At 41.5% G+C, this 23,963-nt stretch overlaps 1 protein-coding gene across 2 annotated transcripts in view; it reads left to right on the top strand.

Moving 5' to 3' along the window:
• The window catches only part of JAG2 (jagged canonical Notch ligand 2), a 134,504-nt gene that overhangs the window by 96,551 nt on the left and 13,990 nt on the right, over window positions 1-23,963 (top strand). Inside the window, exons 9-20 of one of the 2 annotated variants that reach the window (XM_073609943.1) lie at window positions 1,753-1,866; window positions 3,678-3,791; window positions 4,168-4,214; window positions 6,895-7,068; window positions 15,761-15,911; window positions 17,018-17,182; window positions 18,748-18,861; window positions 19,012-19,125; window positions 19,416-19,529; window positions 21,789-21,905; window positions 23,045-23,072; window positions 23,748-23,833. In XM_073609943.1, coding sequence (XP_073466044.1) covers window positions 1,753-1,866; window positions 3,678-3,791; window positions 4,168-4,214; window positions 6,895-7,068; window positions 15,761-15,911; window positions 17,018-17,182; window positions 18,748-18,861; window positions 19,012-19,125; window positions 19,416-19,529; window positions 21,789-21,905; window positions 23,045-23,072; window positions 23,748-23,833 — 1,338 coding nt within the window. The remainder of the gene's footprint in view (window positions 1-1,752; window positions 1,867-3,677; window positions 3,792-4,167; window positions 4,215-6,894; window positions 7,069-15,760; window positions 15,912-17,017; window positions 17,183-18,747; window positions 18,862-19,011; window positions 19,126-19,415; window positions 19,530-21,788; window positions 21,906-23,044; window positions 23,073-23,747; window positions 23,834-23,963) is intronic. The other variant, XM_073609944.1, reaches the window with a different exon arrangement.

Below are 23,963 nucleotides of genomic sequence, written 5' to 3'. Positions count from 1 at the left end.
AAGTCGTTTGCCAGTGAACCTGATTTGTAAATGGGCAGACTATCAAAAAAATCACTTTTTTACTCACCTTTGCATAGTTGCTCTTTCTTGCTTGCTGGAGGATTTGGGTAAAGCATCTGCTTATCGTTTTAAAATTATTGCGTGCGCCTGCCCATGGTGGATTTCTTTCAAGCTGCTGTCCAACAACATGTTGGAAAATGTAAATGCAGATGGATTTTTACGCTTGCCAAATAGAGGGTTTGGGTCCATTATTTTACTTATCCATTGGTTGAAGAGATGAGTATTTCTATAGGGAAAAATAGAACTGCTAAGGCAGGGGTCTCCAAACTGTGGCCCTGGGGCCAGATGTGACCATTTGCTTGCTTTTATCCAACCCTTGGGGCATTATTTCCCCCCCATCTCAGCAACAGCAGGGCATAGGTCCGGCCACAGACACCAGCAATCGGGCACTATACCTTCCACTGAATTATCAATGATGAGGCACTATTCCTCCCACTGATACAATGATGGAGCTCTTTTCCTCCGCCCTGGTACCAACCATGGTGCACTTTTCCTCCCCCTGGTACCAACCATGGGGCACTATTCCTCCCCCTGGTACCAACCATGGGGCACTATTCCTTCCCCTGGTACCAACCATGGGGCACTATTCCTTCCCCTGGTACCAACCATGGGGCGCTATTCCTTCCCCTGGTACCAACCATGGGGCGCTATACCTCCCCCTGGTACCAACCATGGGGCGCTATACCTCCCCCTGGTACCAGCCATGGGGCGCTATACCTCCCCCTGGTACCAGCCATGGGGCGCTATACCTCCCCCTGGTACCAACCATGGGGCGCTATACCGCCCCCTGGTACCAACCATGGGGCGCTATACCGCCCCCTGGTACCAACCATGGGGCGCTATACCGCCCCCTGGTACCAACCATGGGGCGCTATACCGCCCCCTGGTACCAACCATGGGGCGCTATACCGCCCCCTGGTACCAACCATGGGGCGCTATACCGCCCCCTGGTACCAACCATGGGGCGCTATACCGCCCCCTGGTACCAACCATGGGGCGCTATACCGCCCCCTGGTACCAACCATGGGGCGCTATACCGCCCCCTGGTACCAACCATGGGGCGCTATACCGCCCCCTGGTACCAACCATGGGGCACTATACCGCCCCCTGGTACCAACCATGGGGCACTATACCGCCCCCTGGTACCAACCATGGGGCACTATACCGCCCCCTGGTACCAACCATGGGGCACTATACCGCCCCCTGGTACCAACCATGGGGCACTATACCGCCCCCTGGTACCAACCATGGGGCACTATACCGCCCCCTGGTACCAACCATGGGGCACTATACCGCCCCCTGGTACCAACCATGGGGCACTATACCGCCCCCTGGTACCAACCATGGGGCACTATACCGCCCCCTGGTACCAACCATGGGGCACTATACCGCCCCCTGGTACCAACCATGGGGCACTATACCGCCCCCTGGTACCAACCATGGGGCACTACTTCTGACACCAGGATATTCTCTACTAACACTGGCCACAGTGCAGTCCCCCTAAATTCTGAAGTACAGTAAACTGGCCCTTTGTTTAGAAGGTTTGGAGATCTGCTAAGGTATGATGTTTAATCAAAGGTTTTACTAATTGGCAGATAACCTAAAAAGAGCTGTTGCTGGATACAAATGCATTGTTACCTTAATTGTCCTTGTTGATTTTGTGTATCTTATCATTCCACCTTCTTGTTTCAGACATTGATGAATGTGAGTCTAACCCTTGTGCGAGTGGAGGAATCTGTAAAAACCTCATTAATGGCTTTGAGTGCATTTGTCCTCCACAGTGGGCTGGAACCACCTGTCAGCTGGGTAAGTTGTTCCTGCAAGACCTAAGTAGTGACATTCTACAGTGACTCTACATGTGCTATATAATCATTTTGATGAAGACAGCACAGATGACCACTGCTAAAACTTTTCTTGTAGGATTTGTTTAACAGGTAGAGAGAAAAAAAAAACACTTTTAGTCGTGCACAATGAATGTTCTGAGTGCAGATAACTTTAGCAACCAATCAGAAAACTATTGGCTCTGTTACTTCTCAAGTGTTCTTAATTCACTGCCTAGAATAAAAAAACGTATTCAGATTCTTTGTGCTGAAGTCAGTCCAATGCAGATCTGATTGCTTGCACTGGACAGCAACATATATTGTTGCTTAAATAAAATTTAGTCTCTTCCTTCCAGAGTCCAATCCTAGATGCAGTTTACGGGTTCTTAATGTATTAACACTTCTGTAGTGTATTAATTTGCATTTGTTTAACAATGGTGGTGGTTTTATTGAATGTTAACATAAATGGTGGTGGGCGTTTCCATGTTGTGTTTGAGTATTTTTTTGTTTCTGTAGCATAGCTAATTGTGGTTGGGGGTTTTTTTTTTTTTTTTATTGTGGTTGGGTTTTTTTTTTTTTTTTTTTTTTCCCTCTTTTGGCTAAGCTCATAACTTTGTTCGATTTTGGCAAGGGGCGGGTAAATAGTCCTCTACTAAAATGATTTAGGATGTGGCCGGAGATGCACTCTCCTTGCACTGCAGCCCTAATGTTTCCTGGTCAGCTTGGTTCTATTCTATTCAGTAGTGTAGAAATTCTGGAAATTCATACTTGCTTTATGCTGGGTTCACACACATGTGAATTGGATGTGGGTTTGCCTGCATCCAATTGACATGACAGGAGAGTGTGACCGGCTCTTAGAGCCGGTTCACACAGGCCCGTTGGTGGCCATGGTCTGCAGTTCAAAAGGGTCCTGTGCGTCTTTGGTTTCCAATTCAGGTGTGTTATCGAGTCTGAATTTTTGCCTGCATCGGTGAACAGGGACGCACCGGACCCCGTGCTGTAAACCGCGGATGCACATATGTGAACCCAGCCTCAGTGATACCATTGCTTGGCATAACCCTGCAGTAGAGCACCTGTTGCAGTAGGTTGAAACATTCCTTTTAGGACCAATAACCTCTTTGCCGTGTTCATTTTGGTGCTTACCCATGTTGCATCTACCCACTATTTTTCAGATATCCACATGCCAGAAAAAAGGTGCCTTGGTTTTTTTTTTTGTTTTGTTTTTTTTTAATAGTAATTTTTTAGTTTTAACATGTAATTTTACACATATTTGGATTTGGTATGTTAAAGGGTCAGGTATATGGCTAGTTCACTGCATGCATTTTATTGGGGGTTGGGAAAGAATAGCAAACACCCCAAATCACATATGCAACGCAATGCAGCGTTCGTCATTATGCATTAAAGTGTGAAAGCGTGAAAAATGTAAAAGGGGGGGGGGGGATCAGGAGTATTCTAATCAAAGCTTTATTTATTTTATTTTTTTTTTTTGGCTTAACATCATTCACTTTAATCTTTCCATAATCTGACCAGGTTTGTTCAGGCAGGTAGTGCAAGGAGCTCTCTGGCTACTCCTGGAGTTTTTTTAGTCTTGTACTTTGGTTTTAAATAACCCCGCACGAACTTGCTAGATCTTGTATATGGCTAATACAGTGGGAAGCATGAATATGTCTACATTGTCTGCATGTATAATAGTAATCTGTAACTAGCATTTAATCTGTGGGTGAAATCTGCTTGGTGTTTGGGATGCTGTTTATGGTGTGTTTTTTATTTATTTCTTTTTCTTGTCTCGTTTCACAGATGCTAATGAGTGTGAGGGAAAACCCTGTTTTAATGCTTATTCTTGCAGAAATCTGATTGGTGGATATTACTGTGTCTGCATTCCAGGATGGACAGGAATAAACTGTCACATCAGTTAGTATTTAATGGTTCATTTGTAGCTACTTTTTCTATCCATTCATATATATGAAAAAAAATTTAAAAAACGCACATGTAAAATGATGTTGCTTAGCTGTCAACCAGTTCACAAACTTAATCTGTTTAATTAAAATGTGCAAAAAACTAAACTGATCTAACGTCATACTCTCAACAAGCCTGAAAGCTTTCCAGTCATTTTGGAACGAAGTACCGATGTTCTTTGCAAGAGCATGTCTGGAACATAAAGTCCCTCAATGATTTGAAGGCTCGAAGGTCTTTCAGCCCTGCTACTTCCTTTCTGATATCTGTTTTTTTGTTTGTTTTCGGGGGGGAATTTGTGGAACTATGCTATAAGAATGTATTTTGTTTGTAGATATTAATGAATGCCGGGGCCAGTGTCAAAATGGAGGCATTTGCAAGGTGAGTTTTGCAACTCTTCTTTATGGCACACCACATTAATAAGTCCATCACTATTAAGTCCAATTATTTGTGGCACACCACAACCCTAATCAGTCCAACAGAATTCAAGGAAGAAAGGGAGAGACCCCTGGAAGTCGCACATTCATGGTGTCCTACAGAGATGGAGATGGCAACCTCAGCCTGTCTTAATGCTTAAGCCAGGCATGGGAATCCCCACGACTCTGCTCTGGGGGGGCAGAGTGAAATGCGCTGGGGGGCATGGCCTGGTCAGAGACCAGGCTGAGATTGCCACTCTATTCATCTCTGTAGGACACCATGAATGTGTGGCTTCCAGGGGTCTTACTTGAACTTTCCCAAGAGCGAGGACAGGCTCTATCCCCTGTCAGTACTCCAGCAGCAGCTGCAGATGCACTACTTACAAACCCCCTCCTTATTGAGCCTGAGCGGCACACATACATTTTCCAAGTCCAACAATGTTGTTTGAATAGGCCAAATACATTCCAGGTGCTTCAAAACAATAGTGTTCAGCTTGTTTTCTTTGGAAAGCGCCACACCGAGTAGGAAAGCCTGTCCCCTGCCAGTATGCCATAGAGAAGGACTCTTGCTTTGTGTGGTGCAATTGTCTTTTTGCAGAGATATATCATGCCCCCAAGCTAAGTGAGTTGAGCAATAAAAAAAACGTTTTCAATGAAACTGGCCGACATTCAGCCCATGTGTATGGCAGCCGGTTCGGCTTCTGTCGGACGCGCACGCTGGAAAACCAGAATAAGGAAAGGGATGGTCGGCACTCAGGATGACATCCAAAATGGTATTCCATTATTATTAATTTTTTAATAAAGGAATACTATTTTGGATGTCATCCCGAGTGCCGACCATCCCTTTCCTTATTCTGGTACGTTGGAGGTGTTAGCAGCCTCAAGGTCTGAGCACCGGGTGGCGCTTTTTGTGGGAAGGTTCCAGCACCTATACACTTGTTTTCCATGCTGGAAAACCAGCAGCTGACCAGCTTCCTGGTCAGTGCTCTCAGCCAATGGCTGAGAGCCCTGACGGGGGGCCATCCCCCTGTCAGAACACTATAGCTCGGCAGGGGAGATCGCTGTACTAACATCGGATTAGTCTCTAACCTGAGCTGAGCTCCCGCTGGGTTGAGCAAAAAGAACTGATAAGGTGTACTAGGCTTTAGAGCTCTACAGTCAGCAGAGAGCATGGACTTTACTGATTGCTGAGCTGTAGGTTCTATTGGGGGCACGTTGGATCTCTGCGGAAAAGTAGCTGCTCTTTAACAGAGTAAGGGTTCTTGTGTACTGCGTGCTGGCAAGGAACAGGCCTTTCTACTAAGGCTGTGGCTGCTATCTAAAGAAAACAAAATATAGTTATAAAAGGTGAAAGCACAATGTATGTGCATGATCTGGCTCATTAAGACTCCCCCTTCACTTTTTGCATAAACATGTACTTGCAAGCTTGCCAGTTCATTTGTGTCAATGGTTGAAGAGGATTGAGCAGGCCCATACCTCTAGCATAAATCTAGCTGTCTGCCTCTACACAGCTTACAGCGTCTTATCCTGAGAATAGTCAGCCAGGGCTGCAATCTGCTGCTGCATACAGACGTCACATGTTCTTCTGGGCCAATAATGCTGAACTGATCTTCGTGATCAGATGTCAAACCATTTGCACATTTAGTGGTGACCATTGTTCATTATTTATCACTGTTTTAAATGAAGAATAAACAGCACTTGATTCAAATTTGGAAGCTGTTGTTTCCACCTTGGTTTTTGCAATCTCTGGGTCTTCATCTTTTATTTTGCTTGACTTTTGAATAGGTCATTGAGCTGCAGCTTAGTGACTGACTTAAATACTTATTGAGGACTGCGACTTTATTTAAAGCATAAGTTCACCTTTTGACAAAAAAATGCAAATTTTTTTGCAAGTAAAAAAGGTGCATTTATTTTTTTTGTTTTGGGAGTCGGCAGATTGCCGATGCCATGCGGGTCTCCTGCAGATCTGTCAGGCTTGTTGGTACCTCGTATGAGGAAGCCAGTGCATTCTGAAAGGAAGAATCGATGAACTACCACAGTGCTCACAGCGCCATAGGTAGTTCTTTGAAAACTTCAAGCCGACAGCTGCAAAAGCTGCCAGATCGTGTAGTTTTCCATTCACAGGGCACTGACGTGGCCGGGCAGACGAAACCCCTGCCCGGCCGTGTGGTGTGTATGTGTGTCTATAATGACAACTTGGGGGGGGGGGGGGGGGAGATCCCCTCCTAGCGGTCACAGCAGGTCGGTGCGGGGGCTGGTCTGACTATGGGTGTAGCATGTTATGACAGGTGAACTTATCCTTTACATGTTACAACCCTAAACCCCTAAACCAAGTTGGCAATAGTGGCTTTCATATTTCAGTCTTGAAAGTTTCCCTGGCTCGTATATTTTGGATAGAGTGTGGAGGGATTAGAAAACCTGTCAGTTTTTATTGCAGTCCAAGCCCCCACTAAGGAGATTCACCCTCCCTACTTGTCATGTTAACATTCAAAGCCATTTTTGTCTCGTTTGTTTCTGTTGTTATAGTGCTGTAAGTTATCATTTGCTATTGCTACCTGCTGCTGTACTAGTAGTTCTCTTGCTGTTTTAGCACTTTATTATTAGTCTTTGGTGTTGTATTATTGCTTACATACTCTTCTTACTAGGACAAGATAAACGGATATCGATGCATTTGCCCCCGGGGCTTTGTTGGGAAGAACTGTGAGATAGAGGTGAATGAATGCGCCAGCAACCCTTGTCAGAACGGAGGAGTGTGTGATGACCTGGTCAATGGTTTCCACTGCCACTGTCTTCCCAGTTATGCTGGCACCACATGCGAGGTGAGAGCTGCTCCTGGATGTCTGCTCTGATGTCTTTCATGTGTTGTGGAAATCTATCTCTGGATTAAACTAGAGCAATCCAAGGCCTTACCGCATTATATATTAATGGATCTGCTACTTGATATGTTGTGTGAATAAGCAAATTTGTTCGGTTGTATCTAAGTGGTGTTGGACATTGAAAGGGGCAGAATGTCTATACTTTTGGCTTGTTTTTTTTGTTCCCTTTATAGATCTGGGAAAAATAAAAAATGACATACAGTGCAGCCTGTCATTAGCAAAAACCCAACCCCCTATGACATAGTTTTATTACCTTTTTCATCTTGCCAGTATAGCATACCTCCAAACTTTCTGAGATGGGAATGAGGGACAAAAAGTATGCAGGCATAGAACACACCCTCTACCGCGCCCCCTTAAAGGAGAATTGCACAACAAAAATGATTGGTTAAACCCACAAGTGTTTTTACGACTACTATGTCTTTATATTGGCATTTTGAATTTACAGTTGCAGTAATTTTAGAAATTGAGTGAAAGGTTTAGCACTGTAAAACACTTTTTAATAAGTATTGCATTTTATATACAACTATATAGATGAGACCAAAATGAGGAGAAAAGAGGGACTTTGTACCAAATCAGGGACAGTCCATCGAAATCAGGGACAGTTAAGAGCTATGGTATAGGGTGACCCTGTAGTTGCTTCTTTTTGCTTTTTTTTTTTTTTTTTTTAAGCAATTACAGCACGTTTTTCTCTGGAAATCAGGTTTAAACCATATGGGGGGAGCCAACCTTTTGTAAGCACCCCCAACAGTGTGATTTGGTTTGTCTCTGCACCTGAAAATTTGCTGGACAACTTGGCCTGTTACAGATGAAAAAAAATAACCTCTACTGGCAGAGTGATCAGTTAATTGAACTATTTTATTGGGGGGGGTTAAGCATTCCAGAGAGCAAAAATCATTGTTTGAATTCTAGTCGCTGACTGCACCATATGTCATATTTGCTTCTGTTTAAGGCTGGGTTCACACTGCTGCGGTGCGGGAACGCAGCAAATTTACTGCGGGTTCCCGCATCGCACCAACTCGCACGGCAGTTCACACTGCCATATGCGAACTGCTGGGGAGTGTCATACAATGTTAATGACACCCCCAGTTCAGCCCGCATATCGCACTGCGAACTGACAATTCGGACATTTTCGGATCGCATAGGTGTGAACACCCATGCGATCCGATTCTGGTCCGAACAAAAAAAAGGGTCCTGTGCGAGTTTGGACCGAATGCGATGCGATATCAGCCATACTATCTGTATGGCTGATATCGCACAGCACAGACATCGCATGTGATGTGAACAGCAGTGCGCTGCGAATCACATACGATGTCTGCCACCGCAGCAGTGTGAACCCAGCCTTAATGATATAAACAAGACTGTATCGTGTCATTTTTATTGTGCTTAAAAAAAAACAAAAAAAAAACTGGTAATTGTACATTGCAGAAAGTGTTATGCAAAGCAGAATTTTTTTCTGTGTAAAGAAAAAAAAAATCAGGAAATGCTTCCAACAGTACTAAATCCCTCTTAACTTGCCTTAATCTGATTTTACAGGTTTCCCATAATCCCCTGCAGCTATATTGAGCAGAGTTTCTGCAGAGCCTCTGGGCAGAGCTACACACTCTCCCCAGTCAGAATGAAATCTGCATCTTAAATTTGAATGTAATTGGTGATGCAGCAAGTATCTGAAAGAGGATATACAGCACATACAATATCTTAGGATATGTACACCATATGAGCTCTGGTTTTGTGTGTAGTAGATTAGAAAATATTTTTTAGGATAAATTGAGTGGACTCTCTAAAGTAGGGGTCTCCAAACTTTCTAAGCAAAGGGCCTGGTTATGGTTCTTTGGACTTTATGGGACGGGGCCAGATTGTGGCCAGTGGGGGATATAAAATGAACTTGCCTCAGTAAACCATGCCCCAAGTTTTCTGTTTAGTTGGGGTAAAACAATAGCATAGTTCCTGTAGTCAATAGGAGGAGGAATAGTGCCCCGTCTTTAGTATCAATGGAAGGATAGTGCCCCATTGTTGCAGGAATTATGCCTCACTGGTGTTCAGTGGGAGTAGTGGTGCAGCAAAGGCTGGTTAAAGGCAAGCAAATGGCAGCGGTTTGGGGACCTCTGCTCTGAAGATAGCACAGTTGCAGTTTCGCTGGACATCATTAGTAATGCATTGATTGTATTCACTTTTTGCTTGGTCTGTTAAACTTCAGACAAAACAATAAATGCATAGATAAAATACATAAAAGTGAGCAGTGTTACCTGCCAAAGATTTGTATTTTTGCCCATCTAGTTATGAAATGTGTATAGTGTTTAGTTCAGAGGTCCTCATTTTCTTTGCTGCATGCACTTAACACTTCCAGGTCTTGACTGTCCTCTGGCTTTCGACTGGACTCTGAAAGGAGAAGCAGAACACAGATGACTTCATCTCTGTTGCTTTTTTTCTGTTGTCCCTATACTGCCTCTCCTTTTCCCAGCCTGAGCTCTGCCAAACGGGGCATTGCACTGCTGGGAAGCCCAGTTGTCCCAGACATATACTATATGCAAAAAGCTCTACTTCTCTGAATCCTGGTGGTCCGTGATGGTCTTTATTGGCTGCTGAAGTTCTCTCATTGAATTCTCAAATGATGCTTCATTGGTGGGTCTTGGCTGAGCACGTTAAGGCCACTTTATGTACGTTTGAGGATCATGAGTCTTTCTAGGCACACAGGAAATGTATTAAGATGAACCTGTTTTCGGATGGATTGGGGAAGGATTAGGGCTTTTGCCAGTTTTTACTGCTTTCTGTTTTCTCCATTGCTGAGATTCCCTCATTTGCTGTCCCAGTGGCATTGTGTCACGAGAAATGGAAATGAGAAAATCTCTAAGAAGCAATAAAGCCACTATAATGTGTACTGAACCTTTAGTCTCAATCTTTAAAGCGGAGGATATGCAGCCTATAGACTTACTGTATCAGGAGACTGTGCCCAACAGCCACACATAATCTTATGGAAGTCCTACCCTATAGCTGTTTTCATGGTTTTTGGTTTTGGTCAGTTTTTATTGTAGAAGATCAAGGAACCAGTTTTAAGTATTTGAATTGCAGGAAGCTTGGGAACTCTTGTCTATATCCTTGGTACATACTATTAAACTTGAACTGGAAAGGGAAATTTATACTAGCAGAGGAAACATATGAATGTCGCTGATAGGGGAACATCTAAAGAAAAAGTCTGCCTTTTCTCACCAGCTTTGAGGCTCAGAGCTAAAGAACTGAAGAATGAGACAATTTTTTTTTGCTGTCCTTGAGCTCTGAACTGTTTGTGCTCTCAACTTCAGTGGGACGTGCTAGTACAAATAAAGCATTCCTCCCTGGGCATTATTAAATCTTTGGATCCTGAATCATGTTGCTGCAAATTTTGGTTTGTTGAAAGAATTTTTTTTTTTTTTATTTGCCACTCCCTGCATGAAAAATGAGTGCTTTAGAACTGGGTAATCCTTAAGATGATGCTAACTGTATAACTACCTGTAAAGAATGTCCCAAAAGGAAATAGGATGATCTAACAATGTGGTGGACGGTGAATTCTAGTCAGTTCTAAAGCAATAAAAACTAAATTTTAATCTGATTATGTTTTATATTAAAACACAACACATATTCGCAACCTTTATTTTTGCATGTAGGCAGCTTAATTGCCTATTTCTGCCTTGATTTCAGCTGCATGTTATCCCCATACTACAGCACTAGGAGAGGGTAGGTCAATAGGCAGGATGCATGCTTACTGAAAAATAAAGCACCACAATGACTTCCTCGGGGTTCTGTTGATCTTTCACTGTCCAAAGGTATATTGGGGTAGGTCCTGAACACCAGGGTGTGTTTTAAAGTGTAAGTTCACCTTTTTAGAAAAAAATGAAAATGTGAACAAAATCCCTACACCCTATGACCCCCCCCCCCCCATTGAGTGATGAGCTGTCAGGGCCCACACAGCCCATGTTAGCTGTCCAGGGATTTAAAATCCTATCTTTCCTCCCCCTTCTTTCTGCAGGGCTTCCTGGATGGATCCGAATGATACTGATTGGTTAGTGCTAATAGAGACTCGCTCTGATCCATCTCAGAAGCCCTGCAGAAAGAAGGGGGATAACAGTGGGGATTTTACATTCCCAGGCTGATATACTGGCTGTGTGGGCACTCATGGAGGCAAGTACATCGGAGACCATGGTGGTGGTAGGGAAGGGTGTAGGTGTGGGTTCACCGTTTAAATGGATAGATTACTTTTTCAGAAAAGAATTAAACAGTACTGTGTTGTCTGCAAAGAGGTGTAGGACTTGGCTGTGCTTTCTGGCATGGCCCTGGGCATGGTACTAGACCAATGGTCTGTCTGAACAGTCAAAAAAAAAAAAAACACAGCTCCATCATAGCCTGCCCAGATTTCCAGGGAGTCACTGGCGTTTAGCAAGGCTTTTGTCAGCCTGTATCACATGCATAGTTAAGTCACTGACTAAGGCCTCTCTGTAGGCTGAAACGCGTCGAAATGTTTGTCCTGCGCTGTTGCTCTGTTTGATTTAAATTTACACAAGGCCTTTTTTACCCATTACCTGGACAGTGTTTAAACTTAGTTAAAACAGTTCATTTTTCAGTTGTGTATTTAGCGGTTTATGGGGGGTTCAGCTTAAAGAAAAGACACTGTAGGACTTATACAAATGTTATGTAATCCATCTTTAATTTTCTAACAACTATCTATTTTGTCCATGTGTCAGTTAAACTCTATCTTGTAGTGGGAGTTCGTAGGGCAAGGTAATTACAATTACATTGTCACTGGTGCCTAATTGGGCTCTAAAAGACTTGCTGTGTTTTTAATGCAAGCAAGAAAGACCGGTGAATTGGATAATGCTGTTTTCATGCACTTCAGCTCAATACATACAGTATGTACCCCTCCATGATGGGTTTAAGAAGGTTAGGTTGTGGAGGGGTTTGGTGTGATGGGCTCAACTGCTCATCAGCCTCTTGCTCACCTGTGATCCTTCTATACTAGTACTAGTAACAGGTGGATAGTAGGAAGCTACCAATGACCTTTGTTTCCAAAATAACTTTTGGTGAACTTTTCATTCATTCAGTGTATGCCTGGTGTCTAGACTACAGTTCATTGCTGAAGACTATAGCAGAAGACCTGTATACTGTGCTTATGTTGTAGACTGGCAGAGTTGTTTGTAAGAAAACGTTTGCCAGGTCTCTGCCAAATCTCTTTTCAGAAACCCCAAGTGTATTCTTAACAGTGTATTAGCAGGGCTGCTTTTCATCAGGGAGGGGCAGGCATGGGTTCCCCCGGCTGACAAGAGTTTCTTTAGAAGTTTCTGTGGACAGCTGATTGGTTGGCAGCATGTGTTCTCCAGTCCATCTCTATTTCATTTTTGAAGTGTCATTCGTTATTCGTATTACTGCACTTTTATGGAAGACAGGAAGACTAGTTATTTGCACTGGCGGAAGTTTTTTCTTTTTCATCTGTGGCTCTGCAGTGTCATAAATGATTTACGTCTCGGTCTGCTTTTAAATTTGTTTGCGTTAGAACGATGAAATGCTATTTGCTGCATAGGTGTTGTGTTTTTTTTTTTTTTTTATATATAATTTAAGGCAAATTGATGCTTCTCCTAAACACCCCCATCCCCTCCTGCCTCCAAGTTAATGGGGAACCTTAATCTATCACTTTGTAAAAATGCTGTTTTGCTGCCAGCCATAAAAATGTGCCATCAAAACTGTCTCCTGGGGCTCGGCTTTTCTGCAAAGTGTTTAATCTTCATTTTGATGTTAGTCTTATTCATTTTGCTGTCCTATTTGCTCCCTACTGATTTTTTTTAAGCCTGTTGAATATATATGTCTGTAGATACTTAGACCGTGTTCCCAGATTTAACTTGATTCTTTGCAACCTCCCACTTAAGGAACCACAAAGCATGATGTAACCAAGAGGCTGTAGTTCCACCACTGTGAAACATCTGCTAAATCAGCCAGCAATCAGAAGGCAGTCACATTTTTTTTTTTTAGTTGCGCTGTTTTCTGAAAAGCAGTTGGTTGATTTCATTTGTCGCCTGGAAGTCGCTACCAAACCTGTTCGTGACCAGAGTTTTTTTAAGTTCAGCTGCTCAGACTAAGTTTAGCACGATTTGTTTGCATCGGTTAGGCTGGGTTCACACATGTCCAGTGCAAATTGTATGTCCGTTTTCACTGCAAATCAAAAAAAGCCTTTGTTCAGGTGTGTTTTTGATGTAGTTCTGATGCAAATGTGCAAGGTTCAGGGCCAGATTTTTTTCACAGCTTTGATTTCAGTGCTGACCATTACATAGTAGAAAAAGGTGTCTACTACTGTAGGAGCTCAATCCTTGTTGAAATCCTGAACACAAGCCTGATTCAGAAGCGTTCCCCATAGAACTCGATGAGCTTGGAATTTGCACCTGAACTGCAGTGCGCAAAAAATGCACGGGACTCTTCTTTTTTTTTTTTTTTTTTAAGTTGCGCTGCAGAGTGAACAGCTTCAATGGAAATCAATATTTCACATGGCGGGTCAAAAAGCATCCAGTGTGTGTGTGTGTGTGTGTGTATGTGTGTATAGATAGAGAGATAGAGAGAGATAGAGAGATAGAGAGAGATAGAGAGAGATAGAGAGAGATAGAGAGAGATAGAGAGAGATAGAGAGAGATAGAGAGAGATAGAGAGAGATAGAGAGATAGAGAGATAGAGAGATAGAGAGAGATAGAGAGAGATATATACACTGAGCCTTAACTTTACAATAACTGATTTGTGTTTCTGATTGACAGTGGGACTGGAAACATACAGTTCACATTCCTACTTTTCGGCTGCAGAATTAAGTCTTGGGCTTAAAAAGTCGTATTGCGTTTGCAAAGGGGTTAACGTGGCTTTTAGGTCTTATGATCTTGTACCTTCTGCCTTACCCTGGAATTAAAGGGTCATTTATAGAAATTTCAGTCATCCTGGTTGGTTGTCTTTGTGTGCATTAGGGTTGTTTATAGTGTATATCCACCTGCAAAGCTGGCCATAGAGTGATTTGGTTGCAGGAAAGAAAATCGCTCAATTTCCCCCATGAACACAGGTAACCGGTGTGGACTGTCGAATCGTCCCCGGAATTTAAAAAAATGCAGGTTTGAAATCGTGCGAGTTCAGCTGAACTCACATGATTTCAAACCTGCCCTCTGTGTGAATGTGGGCTAGAAGCTGATCCAGTTTTAGTAAATCTGTCCCGTTAAGATATGTTGGATATCTTAGTCTGTCTGTTGAAAACGTTCTGCAAAATCCAACCTGAGAAATGCCATGCAGCCATCATTGTTGTAGTGCATGCAGTCTGGACTTGCTGTATGTAGCTAGAAAGTGGCTGCAGAGAGGTTGCAGAAGATTATCACTGCTGTTATGCAACAAAGGATAAGATATATATTTTTATTAATAATTAAAAAAACACCTTTTGCAGTAACCACACTTGTAGTCCATTGATACTCCCTATAGCTAAAGGTCTATATCTCTGTATGGGCCAAGGGCTGGGGGAGCAGTCTACAGAAGCCCGAGCATTGCACCTGCAATCCACCTTATCTGCAGTTGCAGTGATTTTGCAGGCTGAAATGCAAAAACATAAAAAAATTTAAATGAATGCACGTTTTTGCTTTTTGCAAAATTGGGACATTCATTTTTGCAAAAGGTGGGATACTCTAAGCATACAGTCGGTAAATTTTTATTTTTTTTTCCTCCTGGGGTTTTTTTTTTTTTTTTGTACAAAAAGCTATACACAAAAAAAATCACCAGATACACAATTTCAATATTGTAAAATTACCAACCTTTTTTTCCTCTCCAAGGCATAAAACTGCAACATTTTAGATTTGTGACAAATTTCTGTATCTGGCTTTAATAACCAAAGTCAAGACAAGTAGAAAGCCATTTATTAAGATGGACTGCCTTAAAAGGACATAACTGCCTAAAGGTTTACATGGTTTTAACATTTGTTTAAGTTTGGCATTTTTGTTCTAATAGTGACTGCAGACAGACATCTCAACCTGTACTAACTGACCTGCATTATGTTTTAATGTGTTTCTTGCAATCTATTTTTTTTTTTTTTTTTATTTCCTCTACTTTCTGGAACATGGCTGGCTCCTGCCTGCTGCATACTAAAATAGAGGGAGGGGGGGTGTGTGTGTGTGTGTTTCTTTTAGCACAGTGGCACGTATGTGTCTGACTAGTTGCACCAGCTCTTCGACAACAGCAAAAAGGTTGCCTGGATATTTGACCACAGGCCATTTTCATCGCACTATTTCTGTGTTCGGGATTAACGGACAGTGAAATACAAGCCAGTATGGAAATTGTACAGTTAATGGAATGTTTAGAGACTTGTGTCTTTGAGTCTTTAATTTTAAGCCTTGGATAACCCAGTGTCTTTGTATTGTTTAACTTGCCTTTAAAGCTTGGCAGTCCCTAAAACTTCATTCATTTTTAATTTTTTTTTTTTTTTTTGACGTGTTTTAAGGCGATCAATTCAAAGTATGGTTTATCAATGTGCACGTGTTGTAACCTTGGTGCAACATGAACACAACTGCCCTAGTCACTCTGACTGGCTTTGTTTTGCTTGGAAGTTTTCTGAAATAGTTTTTACATACAATTAATTTGAATTTAAATTTGTTTTTTTCTTCAGGTTGATATCGACTTGTGTGACCCCAACCCTTGCCAGAATAAAGCCCTATGCTACAACCTAGGTGGAGATTATTACTGTGCATGCTCTGACGATTTTGATGGAAAGAACTGTTCTCATCTTAAAGATCACTGCAAAGACGGATCATGCAAAGGTAAATGGAGGCAATCTTTACATTTTATATGCATGTGTAATATAACATTTTTTGGTTTATAAAATTTCAGTGTATTTTTCAAATGTTAAGCATGATCATCTGTAACTTTATTTAGAGTGAATTCCCATTATCTCCTGGAAACTAGTTGAAGTTTTAAGATTAGGCGTGTAGTGATTGTTTCTGAGAGAAGGGCAGAGGTATATGGAAAGGGGTGGTAGGCATGGTTCCTAGAAACTTTCAACATTTTTAATGCACTGTGTGGAAAGATGTTTGGCTTATTTTAGGAAGTCTGGTTGTGACTCAAATTGGAAGCCTCATTTTTTTTCTTTTCTAGTTTTTGGTTAAGTAGGAAAGGGTTACCATGTTCCGATTTTCACATGATTCACTTTGGTGACCACTGTCATCAGAATAGAAAGTTTAGGGTAATCTAACATTTACGGTTACTGATTACTGTCACTGGAACAAAAGGAGAGGGAAAGTTTAATAGAAACACCTGTTCTGGTGACGACTGTCAAAGGTATGGTTTCTTCTTTTGCATCTCATTTCCTCTTTCTCTGAGATAAGTAAGCAAAGATATCCTAATGGAAACCTGACGGATTCTGCCTCTTCATTGCTTTGTCTAAAATTAGCAAAACGTCCACTTTTAGGGCTCGTTCGCACTAGTGGTTGGGGGACGGTAAACCCCCTCCTCTCCCCAACTGCTACCTCCTTTTAGCGGCAGAGACAGCATGATCGAGCCCTTCAGAACCTCTATGCAATTCTACATTTTGAAAATTTAGAACCTCTGCCTAATATGAGGCCAAAGCCTCTCTGGTTCGACTTGTGATGTGTTGAGGAGCAGTTGTCACGTACAGGAACACACATTCAGATTTCAATGTCTCTCAGTAGGGATCTCTTCAGCCAGGTCAGGGCTATATTTGTAGATTCATGCAGAGAAAACAGGGATGCAAACTGCTGTGCTGAATGCGCTGCACAAATGTTGGTGGTGTTTCTATTACAGTTTGAAGTGGAGAACTCACGTCTTGTGGGTTTCTTTGTCAGCACACCCTTTCGCAGCTGATGGCATGCGTCTCAGTATCATTAATACGTCTTTTTTTTATTTTTAGTCATAGACAGCTGTACAATAGCGATTTCTACTAATGCCACCCAGGAAGGTATCCGTTACATCTCTTCCAATGTCTGCGGGCCTCACGGACGCTGCATTAGTCTGCCGAGAGGGAATTTCACCTGTTCTTGCAACCGAGGCTTCACTGGGGCCTATTGCCATGAGAGTAAGTCTTGTAGACTTTTTTTGTTGTATGTGCATTCTGTATAATACTGTCTTATGGTGAATTGTTTTCTACATTTCTAAGAAACTGAAAACTTAAAAGCACTAAAATTTGGAAAGATGGGAGCATCTCTTGTTACAAATGGGAATGTAATGATTAACTTAAAGAACGATAGAGCATTCAGAAGCATCCGTTCTAGTGTCCTCTTTCGTCTGCGCATTCAAAGGAGAACCATTGACTGGAATTGGTGCTGCACTATCAGACCCTAGATCAGCCTTTCTCAAACTTTTCAACACAAAGGAACCCTTGAAATAACTTTCAGGTCTCAGGGGAACCCCTGCTAGAAATGACTAGATCTACAACTCTTGATTCATTAGTTTAATGGTCACTGGGAAGAATGCTCCTTACACTTGTGAGCATTGGGAAGACAGATACCTAAACAGATCATTGGTGTCAGTGGGAACTTATCTGAGAGTAAGAAATTGCTCGTTGCTTAAGGAACCCCTAGAAACCTCTAGAGGGTTTTGTGAAACCCTGCCCTAGATATTGGTGCAGCCAGTTCTCATGGCAGTAAAACCAATACTTTGCTTAATTGTGCATATTAAACCATTTTTTTCTCAATCTATCCTTAAGCTACTGGAGATTGGGAATCCTTGGCAGGCTTTTTGATCTTTCTTCTTTTTTTGAAGTTTTTAGAGACTGAAAATGTTGATTAGCTGAATCAGGTGCACCAAAAAAAAAAATGAATGATCTAATAAGACTTCTTAATGGGAGTGTTTTAGGATAGTTCTAAGGTTTTAAAGGGGTCAGTCAATCTCGAAGTGATATTTTGGTTAGAGGGGAGAGGCCAAGTAATCAGTCAGCAGAGACTTCTTGTAGGTCTTGACTTCTTGTAGGTCTATCCACCTTTGGGTTTCCAGCTTCTACTGCATTCTTCATAATCTAAAGTAAATCAAAATTTAACAGGTAGAGTGGGAAATCTCATAATGACCACAACAGGTGGCCAGGAACTAAAAGTATGTCAAAATCTGAACCCGACTATCGATATGCAGTTGGTTTCCCTTTGGGAAGCTTTCCCTTTATTTCCGGTTCCAGAGACCCAACATGTAGAAGGACATTTCTCCAATTTAGGGGAAATTCCCTCTTACACAGCTGTCACTGGAATAGGTGTTCCTGTAGGGAGATTTTCCTAGACCTTGTCTTCCAGGGACCACCAAATGATTTTTTTTTTCTCATTTGTTTTTCATACACTTTTTCATAATTTCCTAGGGACACTGGTAACAGCTCAAATAGAAAGAATCTTCCCCAGTAGGGCACAGACAGTGTCTTAAAAAAAAATAATACAACAGGGCTTCTCCCCCCTTACTAAGTGTAAAATTTGGGCTATAGATGCCCTTTATAAACCGAGATCTCACCAATTGAGTTGCTGAGTGAGAGAAATCTTCAAGTGCTTTAACGCTAGCATATACTGAAAATAGAAATGTCGCTTTTGGATGGACTTATCCTTTAATACTTTTTGGATGTAATTTGAACGTTGAGTTTCTTAAACATGTCACCTTCTAATTTAGACATAAATGACTGTCTTGGGAATCCCTGCAAGAACGGTGGCACTTGTACCGATGAAATTGACTCGTTTAGGTGTTTTTGTCCAAACGGTTGGGGTGGAGAGTTCTGTGACATAAGTAAGTCGGTGTTAAATTTTTTGATGCTATGATCAGTATGTTTGCTAGTTTAAGATGTAACATGCATGCTTTTGTTGGCCGCTGTATGTGCTTATCGTTTTCTTGAGCCTTTTAGCAGCTATTTTATAATATGTTTCCATTTTTGGCTAGATTACAACGACTGTAACCCAAATCCATGTCAGAATGGTGGTCGGTGCATTGACCTGGTCAATGATTTTGTTTGCCAGTGTGAGAATGGATGGAAGGGCAAAACTTGTCACTCACGTAAGTAGAATACTTTTTTCCTTTAATATGAATACAATATTTAATGAATTTGGTATTGTTAGTGTAGCTTTTTTCAGTGGAAGACCTCTTTAAAGTGTATTTAAACCCAATAACAAATGTAATACAGTTTACCAGTCCTTAGATGCAGTGGCCGCATTTGCTTTCTGTTTAGAGGCTAAAAAACATTTAATGCAAATACAAAAATACTTGTTAATCTTGCTAGAAATGCCATGTAGTGCCTTACGCATTTTGCAGATATCTTTTACTGACCCTTTTGTGCTTTTTCACAGGTGAATATCAATGCGATTCAAATACTTGCAGTAACGGGGGTACATGCTATGATACTGGAGACACCTTTCGCTGCCTATGCACTTCAGGATGGGAAGGAGCCACTTGTAATATTGGTGAGAAGAATAATTTTGATTTCCAGTTGCAGTGACTTGAAGTGACACTTTTGGTATTGCTGCTACTTAATGACACATTGTTGGCTTTAGCTATGGGGGTCGGTGGGTAGGTGGTGTGGTCAATACAGGAGACCTCTTCGAATTGAATTCACACCTGTGTGTTATAGTAACACGTACTGCAGTGCCATTCATTCACTCCTGACTGGCACCCCTATGCACCTTACAAGGCACATCATTTTTGCATAGCTAAAAATGGTGCATGTTGCTAATTTATCTGTTGTGGTGCATTGACAAGGACAGCTTTATATACGTAAAGTGCAATTTTGTCAACTAGAATGGGTTTGCTACTTTTCATATCATGACTTGATGGTTGATTCTTCCCTTCCCCTTAGACTGCATTCATATCTCTACATTTTTAAATCCAGGCAGATTTGCCGCGATTCTGTCTGCAATTTCAAAGTGCCGAGGTGTGAATAAAAGATCGCAGAACACACATTTGAGATGCCATTCATTTTAATGTCAACTAAAATCGCGGTGCCATTCTGCCGTGAGATAAATCGCCGCGCCCCGCATCATGTGTAGCTTGTCACTCAAAAAAAAGTTCAGGAGCTATTTTTATGCGACATGCTTCACGCGATGTGGGTTGCTGCGATACTCGTGGCAGAACCGCACTGTGATTTTTAGGTGCCATGCAAATGAATGGCATCTAAAATGTGTGTTCTGCGATTTGTCATTCACACTTCGGCGGTTTTGAAATTGCAGGCAGAATCGCGACATCTGCCCGCGATTTAAAATGCAGAGGTGTGTGACTTGGTGCCCAATTGTTATGGAGGGTGGACACTGCTTTGCGATCTCCAATGGACGCCTTAGTGTTTATTCCACACTGCTCCTGCATGTTGTGCTTCATTCATACAATGTAGGCCATGGTGCGAAGACTGCAGTATCCCATTGACTCTTTTACTGCATATCGCTGCAGAGAAGAATCTGACGGGAGAATCTGGTCACATAAATGACGGGTCATGTGACTGTCTCCTTACAGGCCTACAACTGCTTAATAAATGTGTTGCAAAGTCTCTATGACGCAGACATTCAGAAACACAAATGAGCGTTGTGAATGTTTGTACACAAGCATAACCATTGACGCTGAGATTCTTGTTTCTTTTAAAAGTAGAATGGTGGTTGTTATAAACGGCTACTACAGTACTTATTAGTTTGCTCCAACATGAGACTTGTGCAATTTGTGTTTGTGTAGCTGCTGGTGTGTGTGTATTTTTCTGTGTACACATTGCATTGAATTAATGGGGTTTCCCATCCTTTACACTGGCTTATCTGTTTATGGTATTTTTCTTGACAGATATGGAATGTGTCTTAGAGCGTAGATAGCCAAATATAAGCACATTTTCCTTTTGCTTTATTAATGAAATGCCCTTTTAAGTATGAAATCGTCAATGCTAAGTGAATTTTAGTAACAAGTTTAGCTTTCATTTCAATGCATATTATTATTTTTATTTTATTTTTTATTATTTTTATTATTATTACTTTTAGTATTTCAACATAAACTGCATGATCTTGTGCTAATTGTTTTGCTTCCCATAGCAAGACTTTTCTAGAGGAGCATAAAAAGCCGTTTGGGTGAATCTAAAGCTGGCCATACATCCAATTTCAGCCAGTTCAGCAGGGATCGGCTAAGTTTCAGTCCATTTTCTTTTCCGTTTTCACTCATGGGCTGCTTAGGAGGACAACCTAAATGTTGATACAAGCTGCCCTTTAAGGCTTATCCCCAGAGTGCAGCCTACCTGGTCCATTACTCACCCATGTCCTCCCTCTTCTAGCTATTTGCAGTGTGCAATCCTGCCCACGGTTGAACAGCCCTTACTCCGCAAGTGTGCCCACCAGGTTCTTTTTATCCTGCTCATTCACACTGCAGTCCCTTATTGAGAACTGTACTCATGATGGAGTATGGCTCTCCTGCTCTTGGGAAAACTAAATCTAAATGAAGCGTGTTTTGTTCATATTTGTGTAGGTTTCTCAAGTACTTTCTTTCTCTATATGTTGATAGGTTTATTGACTTTTTCTGATAGGCCTGTGTGTGACTACAAAGCATGTGGGGACATCAGTATTAGTCTCTGCCTGCATAAGACTGAACAAATCTGATATCCTCATTGTAAAGTGGTGTGTAATGTCAGTGGTTGTAAAACACATCCTAACGGGCAAAGAACTAAAATTGAAAATAATTTTAATGTTTGTTTTCCTGTACAGCCAAGAACAGCAGCTGTCTTCCCAACCCCTGTGCAAATGGTGGTACTTGCGTGGGCAACGGAGATTCCTTCTCTTGTATGTGTAAAGAAGGATGGGAGGGGCGTACCTGCACGCAGAGTAAGCCTGTGCTTTTTTTTTGTTCCTTTAGGATATAGGTGTGTCTCCTAACATGTTTTATCCTTTTCATTTATTTGCCAACATATTTGACTCATTTGGGATGGGAGATGGCTGGAGGCTATGAAAAAGAAGCTTGTGTTTATGTATTCAGAAGAGCTAAGGAAGACAGATGATATACAAGCATTTATATACAGCTTGAGATGTGGCCTACTTTTCACCTTTTTCTACCGTTCAGTGATTTCACTCAGCTTGTTTTTTTTACTGCAGATTTAAAGAGAACATGTCACATACTTTCCCAAAGAAGCCTGCCTTTCAATAGGCTCCTCTGCCTGGGAAATTCTTTGTACAGAGGAATTACGAGGGTTCTTCAAAAAATGTTTGCACTTTTTTAAACTATTTTGTGTGTGTGTGTATATAGTAGTGCAGAAACTGTTTGAAGACCCCTCGTGCAGTCTGGCTTTGTATTTTTTGGGTGCACAGGTTTTCAATGAACTGCTGAAAGCACTGAACAGTGTCCCTGTCCAGTAGATTTCTTCATAATGCAGAGCAAATGATTGGAAGGTCCAATCCCCCAAGATCCTTTTATTATGGCCATGTCAGATTGGGATGGATTGCAATCTACTGCTAAAATCTTGCTTTTGGGGTCTGAGAAATCGATGGTTAACCCGGTCCACAAATAAACAAAGAACGGATCAACTAAAAACTTTGGGTAGAGTTAAAATGGACCTTTTTATGTAGTTGAGGATAACTTGTTTTAGAAGTACCAGTTATAGGAACACTGCAATGTAAGATCTTTTGAAGGAAAAGATGAGCAAGTATTGGCTTGAGCTCTAATTGCTTTACTCCGGAAGCTACTGATGAATCTGTGGGCACTATCAAATAAAATAAATCTTCATGCCAGAGAGATGTGAAAGACTAAAGCTGAATGCATTCATCTAGCTTTCTTAATAAATTAAAATACGGTTTGTCTACTGTATCTTAGGACAGAAAGTGCGACGTGGTTCATAGATCAAATAAAACATGGTCAAATTAAGTAGCTATCGTTTCCAGTCAAATGCATTTATAGATATTTATTTAACGTTTTATGTGCTGATTTTTAAATTTTTTTGTTTTAATAATCCTTTTTTTCTTTTTGATAGATACCAATGATTGCAATCCCTACCCATGGTGAGTATATTTGACTCTTCATTAGATTTTACTGTTCAACCACATTTACCATTTCATGTATAGAAGGGAGCTTTGTCTTGTCAATGGGTGATTCTTTGATTGTCACATACTGATACTTTGGGTTACTGTATAAGTGAATTCTGGAATTTAAAACCAGGCACTTGCCCTTATAAAAAAAACAACTAGGAGCTAGATTCCTGACTTGCACTAGTAGTAATCACTGCTAATATTGGTCTGATTGTCTACCATGCAACAGCTGCATTTTATTTTTAATTTTGACTGAACTTGGATCTTACAAATGTGCATATTTGGCTTGGGGAGGAGTAGCACTTACATGACCGGCAATAGAAGTTTACTTGCGTGAAATGTATTCCAGCCCATCCACTTGCCCCTGGGAATGTTCAACCTGGAGATGTCTTTTGGGAAAGTGTATAGAGTAAGATAATTACTGCCTTCTTCAGCCATAACCAGCTGGATTGATTGCACCTTGTCTTGTGTCTGTAGACACTTTAAACATTGGTATTGAATCTGATATATTTTACCGGTTTGGAGCATCTGCTACTGATCCAAAACATTGAAGGGTGAATTTTAATTAGAGTCTATATGTTGCTACTTGTATAAATTTTTATTAGAGTATAGTGAAATATAAAATGCGGATTTTGTCTCTCTCCACAGCTATAATGGTGGAATTTGTGTTGATGGTGTCAACTGGTTTCGCTGTGAATGCGCCCCTGGTTTTGCAGGACCTGATTGCAGGATTAGTAAGTTCATTTTATTTATTTTTTCTTGAGCAATTTTCTTCTATGAAATCTTGAGGATTAGTGTTGCATGGATACCAGTATCGGTGCCGATACTAAGCATTTGCATGAGTACTTGTACTCGTGCAAATGC

The sequence above is a fragment of the Aquarana catesbeiana genome, linkage group LG13 (assembly GCF_042186555.1).
Source record: "Aquarana catesbeiana isolate 2022-GZ linkage group LG13, ASM4218655v1, whole genome shotgun sequence".
NCBI lineage: Eukaryota > Metazoa > Chordata > Amphibia > Anura > Ranidae > Aquarana > Aquarana catesbeiana.
The sequence above is the reverse complement of the archived record's forward strand: the minus strand, read 5'-3'. Positions and strand labels throughout refer to the sequence as shown.